Source organism: Perognathus longimembris, chromosome 13 (assembly GCF_023159225.1).
Source record: "Perognathus longimembris pacificus isolate PPM17 chromosome 13, ASM2315922v1, whole genome shotgun sequence".
Taxonomy (NCBI): Eukaryota; Metazoa; Chordata; class Mammalia; order Rodentia; family Heteromyidae; genus Perognathus; species Perognathus longimembris.
The window spans coordinates 23,948,509-23,966,944 of record NC_063173.1 but is presented as its reverse complement, the minus strand read 5'-3'; the positions used below and the strand labels follow the sequence as shown (position 1 = coordinate 23,966,944).

The 18,436-nt window shown below is 49.4% G+C and overlaps 1 protein-coding gene across 1 annotated transcript in view; it reads right to left on the bottom strand.

Moving 5' to 3' along the window:
• The window catches only part of Kcnc1 (potassium voltage-gated channel subfamily C member 1), a 40,821-nt gene that overhangs the window by 5,023 nt on the left and 17,362 nt on the right, over positions 1–18,436 (bottom strand). The window contains exon 2 of the mRNA XM_048360669.1: positions 5,653–6,586. Within this exon, the coding sequence (XP_048216626.1) occupies positions 5,653–6,586 (934 nt within the window). The remainder of the gene's footprint in view (positions 1–5,652; positions 6,587–18,436) is intronic.

Genomic DNA, 18,436 nt, shown 5'->3' with positions numbered 1-18,436 from the left:
GAAGAGATCTGGAGCAATCCTGGTGGGGAATAAAGTGTGGCCAGAGCAAGGAACCCTATCTTTCCCAATCCCAGGAGATGAGCTGCGGAGGCCTTGGGCTGGCAGAGGTGGCTCTGACTGGCCTTTGCCAACCCACCCCACACTCTCTGCCTTCAAAGTCAAATCTCCCTGGCCAAGGTGGAGCCCACTCAAAACACTGCACCTGGGGTAGAAACCTCAGGGGCAAGCCTTTTTCTGGAAGGAAACCTACATAGACAATCACATTAGGGAAGGCTTCCTAAAAGATTTAAGAGGAGAGAGGGGAAAGCTGGAGCCAATGTCCACCAGATTTGATACTTTCCCATGATCCTGTTCACATCATGTAACTACACGCAGGAGTGATCCTTTCCCAAGTGCACACAGTGAATGCACATGTGGGTGGGATCATCACCCGTGAACACGTCATGTCACTACAAAGAGGCAGTCAGTCAAAAGAGAAATGGACCAATCAGGTTTATTTGTAAAGCAAATCCAAAAAAAAATCCCATCATAATTTTGGAACTTAAAAAAAAATGTCTCTCGTACAAGATGGCAAAGCATTTCACGTACAGTGTGTTTCTTGACAGATCCCAGGGGCTTCACTCCCCAATTGACTCTGAACCAGAAAGGCCAGTTACCAAGGAAACCAAGGAAACTCTGACACCATGTGACTGGGGCTGAGGCTGCCTATCACAAGGGGCGTGTCTTTGGGCACACACGTGTTCACAGAACAAATGGGTCCTGTCTCACACTCTGGTTGGCCCCCCAAGGGTCTCTGGAGGGAAGGTGCTGGGAGAGGGGAGGGAAATAGTTTGGAGGGGTAGAGGATGAGGGAGTAGAAAGTGGGCACCGGAGTCCCCGTATGACTTTTCCTCCAAGAGGGAAACAGTGGGCTTTCCAGGCAACATGTCCTCTGGTTGGAGAGTGAGGACTGTCTATCTCTTTCTTGGCTATCATCATCTGTCACTGGAGATGTCCACAGCCTCTGTTCTTGTCTAGAGCACAGATCAACAGTAGCTGCCCCTCTCTGCCTCTGCCTCTATGGAGATGGTGCAGCCTGAGACCCCTCCTCTGACTGTAAATGCAGAGCCTTCCACTGGCTCTGTCCACAGCAGAGACCCCCCTCCCCTGGGGTTTCGCATCCCACAACTGTGAAGGGCTCAGAGTAGGGAGGCAAGCTTTCTCTGAAGAGCCCAGGGACAGGGAGTAGCCATCAGGGTTCCCAGGAGCCTGCTTCTCTTAGCCTTGACCTCTGAGGTGAGGCTCTTGGTTTATGTGCAGTCGGGGATGCAAAAACAGGACCATTCCTCAACCCCAACTCCCACAGGATGGCCAGAAAAAAAAGAAAGAAAAGAAAGAAACCAACAAGAAGGGGCCAACTGTCTAAACCCAAGCTCACCCAAGGCTCCCCACCCACTGCCACTCCATCTTCTGCAGGAGTTGGCAGCTAGGCGCCTGCATTCCCACCAGCTTTCAGTGGGCCCCAGGCCCCCCCCCCCACTAGACCCACAGGCCTGCGATGATGAAATGACAGCATGGGCAGCGTCTCAGAGATGGTTTCCAGGCTTTGAAATGAGCTGAGATGAGCGTCCGTGAGAGGGTCATTTTTTTTTAAACTTTGGAGCAAGGAGAACCTGCTTGGCCAAGCCCCTCAGCCAGCAGGCTGGCTTTGCTGCATGTCTCCAGGCACCGCCGCTGCTGTACTTACTGTTCACACCAGCAATGGGCACCAGGGGGCGCACACAAGACTGAAGTGGGGTGGGGGAGTAGCTGGGTATTTCCTGGGGTCCCCAGTCCGGGACTTGAGGGTGGGGGTGGGGGTGAGGTGATAGGAAATATCCCAGGATAGATGGGGACAGTCTGTGAGAGACACAATCACGAGAACCAATACAGTCATGCAACAAAACGAGGAGAGAGAAATATGATTAGTGGAGAGAGAGAGAGAGAGAGAAAGAATGTGAACAACATAAAGAACACCCACACTTGGCCCTGGAGTCAGGCTATTTCTCCACCACTTCTCCCTTAGCTGGCAAGGGGCAACAAGGACCCCACTCAGGGTCCAAGCTACCAACCCTGCAGCTGGACCTATGTAGGTCTCTTCATCCCCACCTCCTGCCCTGTCAATTCTGCCCCAATCCCATCATCCTTCCTGCCTCTGGACTAGCACCATTCCCTGGGCAGTACCTTGCAGCTCAGCAGGGGATAGGTGGAGGGGTAAGGAGAGAGTAGTGGCTCCCAGGGGCTCAGGTTGGCATATCTCTGGACCTTGCTGCTGCCCTGAGTGTCCATGGGCAGGAAGGGAACCTAGTCACCATCCCCCTTCCACGTCACCTGCTGCTCAGCTATGGTAGGACCCTGTAATCCCTGGAGGCTGTACCACAAAGGACTGACCCACACCACAGGAGCAGAGATGGACAAGACACGCATGAATGGACATGGCAGGACAGAGGGAGCCCTCTGAGTGCCCACAATGGATGTGGGGGGGGGGCTAACTATAGACGTGAGAGGTCTCTCCAGGAGAGGGATACCTGTCCTCAGCCATTGCACTAGTCAGTTCCAGAATATGTCTTCTGGCCATTGTGAGGTCCTACACCAGGGCCCATAACAACCTCTCACAACAACACCCTCCAACATTGAAGCCACGCAGCCATGGCTCGGAGGACAACTCCCATGAAATCACACCATCCCTGGAAAACACACACACACACACACACACACACACACACACACACACACAAACACACTATGTTTTCAAGAATGACCAAGATGTGGAGGTAAGGAAAAGGAGCTGATGGCTCAGCTAGAAGGCCTTGTTTTGGTCAAGGCCTGTCTTGCATGTGGCTAGAAGTGGGAGACCTACCTCAGGTTTTATTTCAGTTTTACAATGAAACTAGAGAAACCCCATACTTGGGGAGCTGCATTGGCTTCCCCAGGGGAAAGGCCTTGGAAACTGCATTTTACCTCCCACAATTCCTATAGCATCTGCTCTCTACTCACCACCACCTTTGCCTTCCTGGCCTCTAGCTGCTCTCTCACAAACTCATCTCTAACTCCACACCCATCCAGATGTATAGCTACAGGCAGAAAATGAGGCAAATGGGAAAGGACTCTGGGATTCAGGGTGGCAGGGTCCAACCCCTAAGACTTTCACCCCCTCTTGGTGGTGTCAGGCACCAACTTTTGGAAGGAGGGACAGTCTGGTAAGAGAGGAGGCCCGGGGTGAGACTGGAGTCTCAGAGCCAAGGAGGGTAGTCTGAACCTCAGAACAGCACCAACATCACCAAGGAATTGATGGGGAACAGAGCAGGGAAGATGAGGGAGAGGGGAGGAGGGCAGGAAGGTCCAGGCATCCAGGCTCTAGAGGGCAAGCTTGAATGGGCACCAAGTACCTACTTAGTCATATGACCTTCCAGAGTCAGAGCTCCCTAGGCCCCTGAAACCTAGAGCCAGGGCAAGTAGTTGTCAGGGGCAGGGCTATCAAGGCTGGGGGGAGGCCAAGGAGCCCAGGGGATCCCACAGGAAAACATGGGCATTGCAAGTCTGCTGAAGAATAAAAGGAGGGCTGTGTCCCTGGGACTAGCTAATATGCATGTGCAAAAACCCATCCCCACTCCTGTGCTAGGTGTGGAGGGGGTGAGAGAGGGAGATGGAAAATATTGTCACTATCTGGGCATACAGAGGAATCTATTCTGCCTAGAGTAAGTAGATTGAGGATAGCTGATGGGTTAAGTCTGGGGCTCCATGCTTGGGGCACCAATCCTAAAAGACACAGTGTTGGAAAAGTTACATTGGAAAGGCCAAGTCGTACAGGGCCATGCCCTTCATGCTGAGCATTTCCTGCTAGGGTCCACAGTGTAGTTGGGGGAGGGGAACAGCCCAGGCCAGAGCGTAAGAACTGTCCAAGCCTTGACTGGGGTTTCCTGAAGCTAGCTGATTCAAAGTAGAAAGGTGGGGTTTAGGCTTTCCACAGATAAAGTCATGGCTTGGGCCAGGAGCATTCCCTCATCACAGGTCCCCAGAGTTCAGTCTCTGAGACATTAGATCCAGCCCATAACACTGGATATATTTTTCTTGGGACCTTACAGGAATCCCAGGAAGGGAGGGCATGGAGCACAGCAAAGAGGCTGGGAGACCCCATGGGCAGAGAAGTCTTGGAATACTGCTCTGACTGTCCTAGCTATGAGAGAAAGCCTGAATGGGATCAGGATGGGGTAGAGGAGGAGAGCACTTCAGTAGGGAAGGAAATCAGTCACCCACTGCGGGAGGCCACCTAAACCAAAGGAAAACTTTCTTGTTTGGGGTTGAGCTAGACTGGAGCCCCCATCAGACCAGGGCACACGTATGTCCTTCATAGACTAAATGGACCTCATCTCTCGCGTACACTGCCTGCTCTTCCTGGTACTTCTTAGCTCAGTGTTGTCATTTTTCTCTGGGTCATCAATTCCTTTGAGATCCCTGTGTCCATAGAATAAGTCGATGGTATTCCATGGGTAGAGGTAGACTATGGGCTTTATTTCTTCAGACCAGAGCCCCATGATCAACTTTATGTGCTATGTGCATGTTCTCATAAAACTGAGATAGTCCCATAACGAACCACTAGCCATGGAATATTAGAATATATCCCACGGTGACTAGTATTGTTTCATGGTCCCCCTCCCCCCTCCCCCCTCCCCGGACCCCGGTGAATTCACGGGAAAGTGGTTGTATGTGTTGGTTGCGATGTCTGGTATTGCTGCCGCTGTCCCTACTGCTGGACATGCAGACAACCCTCGTGGGAGTTGTTGCTGATCTGAAATGCTTTCATCAAAGCTGCCCGGGGTGTGGCCCCCTCTATTCCTTTGCTCACCAGGCACTTCCATCAGGTCACCGGAAACTCCCACTGGACCCTCAACCCAAACAGACAACGTGAAAGCCAGAGTCACTCCAACAGGTTCCTAAAGATAAATGCTAAACTCTAGAGTGGTGGTAGAGGATGAGTTGATTCGGCATGCTATGGGGTAAGTAAGCTTGTCACGGAGGGCTAGGGGTGTCTCCTAGGAAGGACCTTGAGCTAGGCAGCCAGCATCAGAGCAGAAATTCTACTCAGCTATGAACACAGGCTCTGCTGGGGCTGTGGATCTTGCTACTACTTCGCAGAGGTCCTCCTGCCTGGATCCCATGTACCATTTCTGCTGTCTACACAGCCTGCATGAAACTGTGTTGAGAATCAAATGAAAAACTTATGGCACCTCCGAATCACATCCACCCCCACCCTGCCCCAACACTAGGTCAGTAGCCTGAGTCAGAGACTCAGGCTTGACTCCTGCCCACCTGAGCAGCAGCCCCCCCCGGGGTTCCCGCTAAGATAGTCCTCAGCAACCTCACGGTAGGCGCAGGCTCTTCAGAACTTGACAAGACCAACTGCATCAACCTTCTTACCCAGGGCCACCAGTGAGGGTCCTCTAGCAGGCTCTTGCCTTCTGAATTTAGCCGCCCAGCATCTCTCTGGGCCCCCAAGCGCCACACCTCGAGATGGAGCGCAGGGTCCCGGGGTTGCCCAGGGAACTAAAGAAGCAGTCTGACTGAATCTGAAATCATCACTACAGGGGGCGGAGGTGAAAGGTCAGATCGACATGCCTCTAAGAGGTTTCCTACCTGCTCTGTTAATTTCTAAAATTTCTTCCTGGGCCAGCGGGCATGTGTCACTCTGAGTACTGTGGTGTGGAGAGTTTACGACAGATTTACAATAATTGGGAGATCCCAGCTGCGGTGGCCGAGGAATATGCTTCTTTTTTTTCTTTGGTAGTTTCTGCTTAGCCATAGCTAAGGAGTAGTACATCCCGAAATTGTTCACGATGACTGGCACAGGCATGGCGATGGTTAGCACACCTGCCAGTGCGCACAGTGCTCCCACCAGCATGCCGGACCACGTCTGCGGGTACATGTCTCCATAGCCCAGCGTCGTCATGGTGACCACAGCCCACCAGAAGCCGATGGGGATGTTCTTAAAGTGCGTGTGCTCGCTGGCGCTGGGGTCATTGGGCTGGGCCCCTATCCTCTCGGCATAGTAGATCATAGTGGCGAAGATGAGCACACCCAAGGCCAGGAAGATGATAAGCAGCAGGAACTCATTGGTGCTGGCACGAAGCGTGTGGCCCAGGACCCGCAGGCCCACAAAGTGGCGGGTCAGCTTGAAGATGCGCAGGATACGAACAAAGCGGACGACACGCAGGAAGCCCAGGACATCCTTGGCGGCCTTGGAGGACAGGCCACTCAGGCCCACTTCCAGGTAGAAGGGGAGGATGGCCACAAAGTCAATGATGTTGAGCGAGTTCTTGATGAACTCTACCTTGTTGGGGCAGAAGACCACACGCATGAGGAACTCAAAGGTGAACCAGACCACGCAGACACCCTCAATGTAGGTGAGGAAGGCTTCGGTCTCTGCTTCCCGGTAGTAGCGCACTTGGGTACCGTTCCGAACATTCTCAATCTCCGTCTTGTTCACGATGGGGTTAAAGCGCTCGTGGGTCTCCAGGCAGAAGGTGGTGATGGAGACCAAGATGAAGAAGAGGGAGGCAAAGGCCACATACTGTGGGTGAGAAATACACAGTGTCAGAGGCAGGCCTTCCACTTGGGGATGGAGACACCAGGCAGGAGGCCAGAGCAGGCTTAGGAACACTTTCAACACAACCCAAGCAGACATGCCACACGTCCCTCCTCATGGCTGGCACATGCTGCACTGCCGCCAGGCCTGTTCTCTTTGATCTTCTATGTGTCCTTTTCCCATTGGCCAGACAACACCAAAGCCCTGTGGGCCAGGAGAGCCACCAAAGGGAAGAAGCTTAGAGATTCTGAGATCCACTAAAACCCTCACTAAAGTGACCCTTGAGTGGGAAGTAAATTTCTATAGTGTTACACCACTGTAATTTAGAGGTGATTTGTGAAAGTGTTTAGCTGCTAATAGTGACCAACTTTCTGGGGCTCAACTGTGCAAAGAAATAAGAGAGGGGTGCTAGAATGAAATCAGGCCCCTGAGAGGCCTTATTTCCCATTTGTCTCCCTTCCAACTCCAGTCTAGGCGCTCAGGGAGTGCCAGTGCCCCACCTGCTTTGCAGCAAGAGGCAGCATGCAGTCCCCAGCAATTACCTCTGAGAGTCCCAGAAAAGCCTTGTCTGGGTTGAACATGATGTCTAGGACCCCAACCTAGCAAGGATCTGGGAATCAATAATTAGGTGGATCTCTCAAACCACATTATGGGTTGAGGAAGTGGGAGGAAATAGGGAAGGACATGTAATTTTTTAGAGCTGACAAAACAAGAGAAGTCTTTAGAGATGATCTGGCCCAAGATACCACATACTACACATAGGAAGTTTGGGGCCCAGAAAGAGGAAACGAACTGTCCAAGCTATTAATTGCAGAATATTGGCATTCTCTTGATATTGGAATATGGTGTGATTTTTCATAACCTTTTCTCCTAGGCTATTAGTAAATGTGAGCCTTATATACTCTTCCATCTACCATTTTCTTCCTTTCTTTCTCTCTCACTCGCCTTTTCTTGCATCTATCCATCCATTCATCCCTTCATCTATCCATCCTTCTATTCACCGGTTCACTCATCCATCCTTTCTTTCTGCCACCCCTCACCAGGCACCAGGCTGTACCCAGCACAGAGTTGACCAAGGCTTCTGTCCAGCTCTCAAGTTGCTCCTTGCCTAGCTAAGGAAAGAGGACATGTATAGAGACAAGTGTACTTCAGTGGACTGAGATAAGTTTCCTCTGAGCTATAAAGTAGGTGGAACTGGGGAAAGGGGAGAGTGATTTGTGCACTCTTGAGAAAGGCAAGATGGAGACTTCAAAGCAGATCTTCCAACTCTACAAAGTTCTTCTTTCATAGTGAAGATAGTTCAGACCGAGAGTACACAGAGGAAGACCCAGAAAGTAAAACCAAGAAATGAAAAGGATTGGAAGAGGCTAGGCTCAAGTCCACATAGCTCCAGAATTCTTTATATCATCAGTTATTCAGGCTTTTCCAGCCAAAACTTACATGTATCTCCCTCTGCTGGGGATCCAGCCCCAACTTGGAGCTTGCCATGGACTCCTAAGTCCATGGAGTCCTGGTCATGCTTCCCAGCTGTGTCCCCTACCATGACCTTTGTGTGAAAGGAAGGAGCGCAAACCCTGTGAGTGTCAGAGGTAAGCCTAGAAGCGAGGCCTACAGCACCCTAGGCTCCTAGATCCTGATTGGTGGTAGAGGCAAAAGGTTCTTCTTGTCCTTGCTGCCCATTCAGCAAGGCTATCCCCTCCTAGACCTTCCCATACTCACCTTCCTCTCTCAACAGGGCCACTACCATCAAAGCAGGTTTTCAGCTTGAGTCTTAGTCACACAGCTATCAATGGGAGTCACCAATGACAATCCCAGGAATGCCTGTATCAGCTGCTACACTGAGCAGAGAAAAGTCCCAACTCCTCAGCTTGACACATGAGGCTTTCCCTGACTCACCTGACTTCTCTGGACTCTCTCCCTACATGTAACCAACATTCTTGTAACTCTATCCCTTCTGACCACATTATCTCCCCCTTCTTCTTGGCTTTGCATCTGCGGTTCCTCCTACAGGAGGACTGTTCCTGTTAATCTCTATTTGGGAAAATCCTATCATCCTTCAGTGCCTTGTTAATAGCCCTTCCCCTGGAGTGAGGCTCCCTTTGGTAGCTGTGGTCTTTAAGAGGCAGGAAGTAGAGCCTCCCCAAGGATTCTCTCTATACACCTGGGGAGACACTGTGTCTGGATGGTTTCAACATCCCAGAGCCTGTATGCTATGCAAGAGAAGAGGCATCTGGAGCCACAGATGCAAATTCAGCACTCATGAGTCATTCTTAGGCCTTGATGCCCAGGCTTGCTAGTGGAAACAGCCTCCTGGAAGGAATGTGTGAGGAAGGCAGCCTTGGGCCGCCCAGTGTGCTGTAGGCCACCTACTTCCTTGCTGACCCACAGAGAAAAAGACCTCACCTTATTCAGCTCAGAAAGGATGGGCATGGGAACTGGAGTTCTGAGGATCAGCTGACTACCAGCAGAGAGGCAAACCTTGGGATTGGGTTCCTTACATGAGCCCCAGAGCAAAGGTATGGGGCTGCACCCTACATGAGCTACCTGCTTCCTAGTTACCAGTCATACTGAGTACATACCAGACTACACATATCACCTATGACCTAAGCACAGAAATAGTGCTCAAGGTCACACAGTACAACATGGTGCCTGCACACACAGAGATCCTAAAGAGCCTATATAGAGTTTACTTGGACACAACACCACACAGGGAGCACACACCCTCAGATGCTGAGTAGAAAGGTACATACACATGCACAGACAACTCATGTGCACACTCAGAGCACATCAATGGTACAGTGGTAGTAAACAGAGCAAGCCTACTGTGAACACTGTACCACTGTACATCCCAAGCACTGCTACCCAGCGGGCCCTTCCTCTGTTCTTGATGGCTCCCCACCTGCCTGCTAACTACCCTATCCCCATTGCAGGTGATGCTTCTCTCCCTTAGCAGAGACATCTCTGGCCTTGCTTTGCCTTTGCCTCCACAGCCTGCTCTGACATCCTCAGTCTGCCATACAGGCAATGCAAGATCCTGATTTCCTGCCTCTAGACCCTGCTCATCATCTTTGGTTTCCTGATATCCTGTCACCTGTTTGTCCTGGTAACTGAGCTCTACCACACTCAGGCCAGAGTAGCTGTATAGGCAGTCCTTCCTGGACTGCCAGTCTGACAAGGCACAAAGGGAGCTCTGCCAGGTAGCCGAGGATTAGCTGTCACCCAGCCAGCCCAGGGGCCTTCCTGAAAAATTTCAAGACAACACTGGGCACGATCACCTGACAATGCAGTATAAACCTAAGCTGATAGTTTCTGACTCCTTTTATTTTTTTTCCTCCAGCACTAAATCACAAACCATGAGAGACCCACCAATTGTGTTCTAGAAAGTGGTCACCATGGTAACAGAGCAAGGCATCCCATTTCTATGGTAACCAGGGTGGTGAGGTTGTTGGCTGTAAAGTCAGACAAACCTACTAACGATCTGTTGACTTAAGAATTTATTTTATAAATCGCCAAGTTATTTTTATTGTAACCCCACCCTCTGAAACCATAAATCAGATAGGCAATTTACTATCTTATTAAAATGACCAATATGAGCTATGACTTTCATTTATGAATTATTTATGCCACAGTCATCTTGAGAAATTGTGCTTGCCTTTCAGCGCTGCTCAGGGGTTCTCAGTGAGGCTCCGTGTTCTTGCAGTTTGGCATTTCAGGACGAAGGTGCTGGTTGAAACATGGACCAAAGTTCTGGTCTGACAGCTCACTCACTATGTGACCTTCACACGTCACTTCCCCTGTCCGGGCTTCAGTTTCATCATGGTAAAAGTGAGGGCAGAACTTGATCCTGTCTGAGAATCCTGAGGCAGGTAGTGGGGACATAGGATGGCTGATTAGGGAGTCCTGGCTCATATCCAGGTCCCAGGCCCCCAGAGGCTGCAGGTCAGTTTTTCTGCCTAATTAAATCTGCCCAGCGGGGGTGTGCAGCATGTGAGTTAATCCATGTGGAGTGAGTGATGCAGAGCAGAAGGGCCAATTGGCCTAAATAAATTGTCAGTTGAGTTGGGTTTGGAAACTGAATTAGACTTGTCTGGACTTTCTTGGGCTGGGCATACCCACAGTGTGCTGAGCGAGCCAGGGCTGCTGGGACAGGAGAGGGGCAGGGATTCTATCCACTGCCTCCACCTTCCAGCCCTAGAGGCCTGCATGCTATGCACAGGTCCAGCCCTTGCACCTGCTCAGGGAGCAGTGGGAGGGAGGAGCTCCATGATGCTCCATGGTGCTGTGAGCTACGACTGTGTGTGTCTGTGAAAGAGCATGCCTTAGGGGAGTACGTTTCGGAAGACTGTGCTGGGAGTACAGTCTGACTGTGGAGAGGTGTGTGCATGTTGGAGGTATGTCATCTCTGTATGTAATCTGACCTAGGCCTCTGTGGTTTGACTGAGGTGGTGACTGTGTGTGGTGTGTGTGATCCATGAGGGTGGGAGAAGTGTGCCCGGGAAGACATGTATAAAGTGTGTAAAAGTATGAAGGTATGGACTGGGTGGTGTGGATGTATGTGTGTACATGTGTATATGGACACATTGATGGGTGACACGTGTTTGTGTGTGCACACAGGCATGGAGATATGCATGGCCTGTGTGCATAGGTGGGGCTATGGATGGGACACGTATGACTCACAGTGTGTGTGTGTGTGTATGTGCATATTGGCTATTATGAGGTGGTATATGTACAAGAATACACACAGGTATGTGGTTTATAGCAGGTGTGTGCAGATGTATGTATAGAGCGAACTATGAGGTATAGTCTGTGGTGTGTGAGTATTCAGTACATATATAGGACTATACATGATGTATATGCATGCATGAGTGTATATATAGGTCATGTGTGTTCTGCAGGGAGGAGGCTCTGTATATGTGCTTTGTGTACACAGGTGTGCATATATAGGGCCATGTGTGGTCTATGGTGCATATGCATGTGTGTAAGGGGCTAAGTGTGTGTATACATGTATAAGCAAACATGTATGTGGATCTATAGACAAACTGTGGTGTAAATGTATGTGTTTGTGTGTGAATGAGTATGTGTACATGTACGGGAGATCTCTTGGGGAGGTCAGAGTCTGGCTGGGCACCTGAATATGTGTAAGTTGAGACTCAGCCCATGGAAAGGTCCTGACTCTTTTCCATGCCAAGGAAAAAGAGGATAGAGGGCTGGAGATATGGCCTAGTGGCAAGAGAGCTCGACTTGTATACATGAAGCCCTGGGTTCGACTCTCCAGCACCACATATCTAGAAAACGGCCAGAAGTGGCACTGTGGCTCAAGTGGCAGAGTGCTAGCCTTGAGCAAAAAGGAAGCCAGGGACAGTGCTCAGGCCCTGAGTCCAAGGCCCAGGACTGGCCAAAAAAATAAAAATAAGAAAAAGAGGATAGACAGCATGGGAGTCTGGACAGTGCCCTTGAGCTGGTCCAGGGGTAAGGGAGCAGCATAGAAACTCTGCACATAACTTAAAACCATCTCCCCTTCTTGTCCCCTCCCCTCCACATATACGCTCAATGCTGGGATCCAACCTGGACTTAGAGTCAAGGACCAGAAAAGGCAGTATCCAGGCCTCAAGTAGTTCAGACACCTAAACAGACAACAGCCTACCTAACTGAAACATTCTCATGACTTCTGATGTAGGCCAGGCCAAGGCCATCATGGCAAGTGGGGTGAAAAAAAAAATTGAAGACAGCAGAGGTTCCCATGGTATTTTTACCCTCAGATACACATTTCCCCTCATATTTTGGAAATTATTTATAACATGCATAAAGCCTTAAACTAGTCATTCTTCCTGTATCCTCATTGTATTCTTGTTGTTGACATCTTAAATTGCTGCTGTGTTAGACTTGTGGAAACGTGATCATTAGAAATTCAGAACATTAAAACAGAGGAAATCTGCAGAGGATTCTGGGAGAAGGAGCCTCTGGGACAGAATGGAGAAATGGGGGTGGGGGTGTACTGGGGGACAGGAGCTATCCAAGGTCACTGAGTTCTCAGGATGCCTTGTTAATGGGGACCACATTCTCCTGAAACACCACACTGGGCTCTAGAGTCTGTCACCATGGCCTCTAAGCTTTTGCCTAGCCAATATTCTGCTTCCCTGCAGGCCTTTTGGATTCCAGGTGCTGTCTCTCTTCTAGATTCCAGACCAAAAGCATCTCAGGTTCCTCTATCTAAGTGGGCAGCAGCTGGGCTGAAATAACAGGACCTTAATGCCAGACAAACCTGAGCTTTAGCCCTAGCTCAACTGGGTGACTGCACAAATCCATACTTCTTTCTGAGCCTTTATTCTCTGCTACCTGGGTGGTAATGAGGATGACATCAAATGACACACTGGAGGTGAGTAAGGAACAAGTGGATACACAAGTGGAGTCCCTGCCCCACACCTTGAGACCAGGTTCATCTTTGTACTTAGGATCCAAGAAGTCAGAACATACTCAAGTTCCAGGAGGCTCTGACACATGAGTCCTGTGAGGTCCCAGGGATCAGGCAGCATCAGACAGCAAAGGCCTTAGAGCCAGAGTTCCAATACTGGGTTGGCCACTTACATTCTGAAAGTAGGCTATTAGGCTCTTGGATACTCTGTCCCATCATCCTTTGAATGGGACAATAGTAACACCCTCCAGGAAGTAAGGTGGATTTGAGGGGTGTGGAGGAAATACCCAGGGGCCTGGGGCTTCCCCAGATACAAGGAAGAATTCTAAGCCAGGAGAAGCCTCAAGACTGCCAGTTCCCTGCCCACTGGCATTGTAGGAGTCTGGCTATGCTTTCCTCCACAGATATTTTACCACAGCATTTTGGCTTTGGTTTTTCCCAAATTGGGACAGGCAGTGGGTAGAGAGAGAGAAATCCCAGCATTAGCTAAAAGGGAGAGATATGTTCCATTTTGTTCCCCCCCACCCATTTTTCTGCTCTTGCTCCATTTGCCTGCTGATAACAAAGCCAGAGCAGGTAACAGCCTCATGAGAACTGATGGTACTGTCCTCATGGCCTGTGTCCTATGGTGAGATCAAGCCTGTCCAAGACCTACCACTGCAGCCTACAAGAGACATGGTCCTCATAGGAATGAAGATCGGGCATCCTCATAGTTACAATTGCCACACAGCTGCTGCCTTAGGGCCAAAAGGACACCAGACAGAAATGGAAAGGACATTCAAGGTCACCGTATGCATGACAACAGAACCAGAGGTGACTGATGACTTCTGGTTCAACTCAGATAAAGAGATGAAAGACAACAGACTCATGGGTCTTGAACAAGCTCTATTTCCAGTACTTTCTATACACTGGCTCATTTAGATCTCCACCAGCCCTATGAGGCCCTCCTCTCAGAGGAGGATTCTCAAGTCAGGTCTCAGAGTTCTCAGTGGTGGGCCAGTCCCACCCTTCCTCCCAGCCCTACACTTCACTGCCTCTAATAAGCCCCTCCAAACAGCCAGACAGAGAGACACACTGCATAACACAAGTTATCATGGCTGGCCATTCCAAGGTGGTTCCAACTTGTGTCAGCCACTGGCAGGCACAGGGGTACAAATCAGGCTGTAGAGTCTCAGGATGCCCCTTAAAAGTTCCCCAGGCCTAGAAATCCTTGTTAGAGGTCAACATCCCACCTGCTCCTGTGGCCAGTTTCCTAAACAGAAGACAGTACAGCCAGAGAAGACAGCCCCCTGTCTTCTCACATTTCCAGTAGTACCTCAGACCTTCAGAATGCACCAGAATTCCACACAGGACACTCTTCTTGGATATGAGGACAATTTTGTGTCTCCTGGAGTACCTGTCTGCTTTCTGTCAGTGACTAAGGAATCATGCTACCCTTCACATTTCTTCTTGTATACTGACTGCCAGGGAACTCAGCTAAATTTGGTGACCAATTCTACAATAATCCCTTACCTGGGTTTGGGGTCTAACTATTTCTTCTTTTCAATATACTATTCTTTCTTTCTCTTTTTGCTTTACTTTATAAGGGTTCGATTGTAGGTGCCTTACATACCTTAAGCATCTCTTACATGCTTTCTTGAGAAAGGCATAGACTGGAAGAAGAAATACATGAATGAGACTCTGGATTAGGAAGAAGGAAGCCAAAATAAAGCAAAATTACACTTTCTGGGGCAGTTCATGAGTCACTCTTTGGTGACCTAAGACAGAGGTTTCTGTTAGTCACCAGTGATAAGGTGCTGATCAGGCCTTTGGACATCTCTAAGAAACATGTGTTTATTTCTTGTTGTAGTTGACCTCTGCCCCTTTCTCCCGGTTCCACTCAGTGGTGTCACCAGAACATACTGTTCCTCTTGCTCCCCTTACAGCACTGCCAACACCTGTAAGTGCGCCCAGGACCCACCCTAAGCAACCCTTCTGCAGGCTGAACTTCCTTTGTGCCCCTCCCCGTGCCCTGTTTTAGGCTTGCTTACATTAAGCACCCAGGATGTGTGGAAAGGATCACATGTGTTGCCTTTTGGAGTCCTTATAGCTACCTGGGTCAGAGCACAACCTTCTTCTGTTTACATCTTCACATTTTGGAACACAAACACACATACACAGAAACACACACTAGTCATCAATGTGATAGTCTTGATAGAGCCCATTTGATAGGTGAGAAAACAGGCTCTGAACTCTATGGAGAATCTAGGAATACAGGCTACCTGGAACTGTCTTCGGGCTTTCCTTCCAGTGACCTTCGTGTATTTACACAATAAGGGGTGTTGACTCTCAGTAGAGATGTTTACCAACGTGTTCATACATGAATGTGTCTAGGGAGGGAAAAAAAGATGATCCTAATGGGATCAAAGAAGGCAACAGACATAGCCTGGGAAGAACCATAGTGGGCTGTCCACTTGCTGTCCTTCCACAACTATTTATGCTTTGTCCCATGCCTATGCAGAATGATCAAAACCAGATACCACCTCTGGTAGGAGGACTGAGCAGCCAAATGAGCAAATATATACCTACATGTGGTGACAAGTGCTCCAAGCTTTGGAGCTAGAGTGGTGACCAAGAGGAAGTGACAACCCAGTAGAGTTGGAAGGATGTATAAGAAATCAACTAGAAAAATGCCAGAGAGAAAGGGAACGACTCTCCATCTTTGTGTTCCTGACCATCAGTCGCACCTGGTGTCGCTGATCACTCTATCTTGTTGTATCTTCCAGACTCTTGGTTTTCTTCCTACCTTCCTGGCTGTTCCTTCTCTATGTCCTTTGCCAGCCTCCATTCTCAGCCTCTCACCATCAGGATACCCAGAATGCCCTTCTGGCTCCTCTTCTCCATCTACACTCCCTCCCTCAGTGACTGATTCTGTTTCATCACTTCTTAGTACACTCTTGGAGTCTTCTCGCAAGCCTAGTCCTCGACCTGAACTCAGGTCTCTCCTCCTGGGCATCTCCAGATCTACTAGCTAGAAAAAACTCAGTAGGCTGGCTGAACTCCTGAACACCCCTCCACCCCCGCAGACTTCTCCATCTCATGAGATAGCAGCTCTATCCTCCCAGGACATTCTTGCCAAAAACCTTATAGTCATCCTTGACACCTCTCTTTCTGTCACACCTCATGTTTAATCTGTAAGGAAATCCTGGTGGATCTGCTGGAAACTAAATCCAGACTCTGCCCACCCCCACTGCTACCGCTCATGTCCTTGTCATCATCCTTCACCCACCAGGTTGTGGTCATGATCTTTTAACTCATCTCTTTTCCAACATTCCTGGAGATCTAGGACTACAGTCAACACAGCAGGCAGAAAAATCTTAACACACACACACGCGCGCGTGCGCTGATGTCATTTCTCTGCTCAAAACCCTGCAGGACTCCATTTTTTGAAAGAGAAACTAGAAACTAAGGCAATCATAAACTTGCCTTCAGATCTTCACTGGATCTGGGCCTCCATTACCCCTGAGCCTTTCTCTCCTACCAACATCCTCTCTTCTTCCTCCAACCTAACTTGCATCTTCAGGTGTGCTCCTCAAACTCTGCTGTAGAAACCTTGTACTGGTTGTTCCCCCTTGCCTTCAACATTCTACCTTCCTCTGGCATTCCCATCACATGTTCCTCCACCAGCGCATGAAGCCCACTGTGCCCACTCTGGTTCAAATCTCAACCAGCAGATGCAGGCCAAGACAGAGCAAGGTGACCTTTGTCTAGTGATCTAGATCCCAGTGATCTGATCTTGCTCTATGTTCTTCCACAATGTGCACCATCTTGTAACCTACTAATTCTCCCCAGCTTTATTGAGATATAACTTACCTACAGTAACACCTATTGTAGGAGTCCAGTTGGTGGTCTCTAAGGTGGCTGACTCCAGGGATCTGGTCTGGCTCTGCCTAAAATTCCAGCCAAACTCCCTAATAAATATAACAAGGGAGGCCTTGTTACACAGTTAAGAACACAGCTAAGTATGAACACAGTTTACCATTTGTGTGAAGGTCATGGTTTGCATGCTCAGTCCCGTCTGCATAACAGGTGTATGGTTTCTCCCACCAGCCTCTGTGGGAAATGAGCCACCCCCCTGGTGTACCCTTTCCATTAATGACACAGGCAACTGTGTAATTGCTGGCTTAGTGTTACCACATCTGTGTCTACATTGGCAGTATACCCAGTCTTTGGTTTAAGATGTGTAGAAATTGGCACTGCTCACACTAACAGCATACAACATCTAAACTAGCAAAAGCAACATCTCTAACCACAAATCTGTGACTAAACTGGCCCTGGACACCATCTCTAATTCAGCTCTGTTCTCATCAGCAATAGGCATGCTCATTCTCCACCAAGATTATCCATCAGACTGATCATGGGTAGTAATCCAAAACAAACTGGGTCTACACTGGCAATTAGGAATACTTTTTGACAGAAGGCCATGTCTACACTGGCAGCAGGTATGATCACATTCAGTTGACAATAGGAACAATCAATGAACAGAGACATGAAGGCCCATCAGCTGTCAGCATGAGTTATGCAGTAAGGATTCATTTCCAGTAATGCTCATGCTGTAGTTCAATTACCTGTGCCCTGCCTATGGGGTAGAACTGGCACTGGAGTGTGGAATTCAAAACCTAGATATGGGTGCTGGAGTGAGAGAATCTTGACTCTGAGCATCAGAGTTGGAATCTGGGACGCATGGTGAGAAGATGAGACCATGTCTATTCCCAGAGTCTTGAGATCACTCAAGGTGAGGAGAGACTCAGGCTGTGTGACTCTCGGTGCCCCGCACTCCCTTGCCACCCCACACCCAGACCTGGCTCAGCCAGTCTGGGCTTTAAAAAGCACCAGGAAATGTCACTTTCTTTTTGAGGAGGTGTGATGGGAGGAGATGGCCTGGGCAGTTTTAGCAGCCGGTTTATTCAAAGGTTGGGAACAAGGCCTCCAAATACTGAAACTTGTTTTGTAACTAGACTGGACCCAACTCCCTTTGCCAGGCAATAGATGCCTGCCTTATGCCAGGCCAGAGGGTTCAGGCTACCAGACATCCCAGCAAGGGTTCTGACAAGCTGTAGATTCCTATCTGCCCAACCTGGAACATGGCTGTGGCCTGAGTGGGCTATGGGTTCAAGGTCTAACATCCAGCCATCTGTAGGTCATGGGCTACAGCTTGACCAGGCACCATGCTCTGTCTAGGCTGCTAGCTAGGCTGGTTACCAAGGTGGTAACCTGGATTCCAACCATGGACTGCTGACTGATCTGACATGGTCAAGCATGAGTGGATTTCTCTTGAAAAAAGAAAGTCCTAAGGATAACCAGCCACCTACTGATTTAGCATTCATTCATTCACTCAATAACAAAATATTTTCTGAGATCCTATTTGTACCAGGCACTGCTTT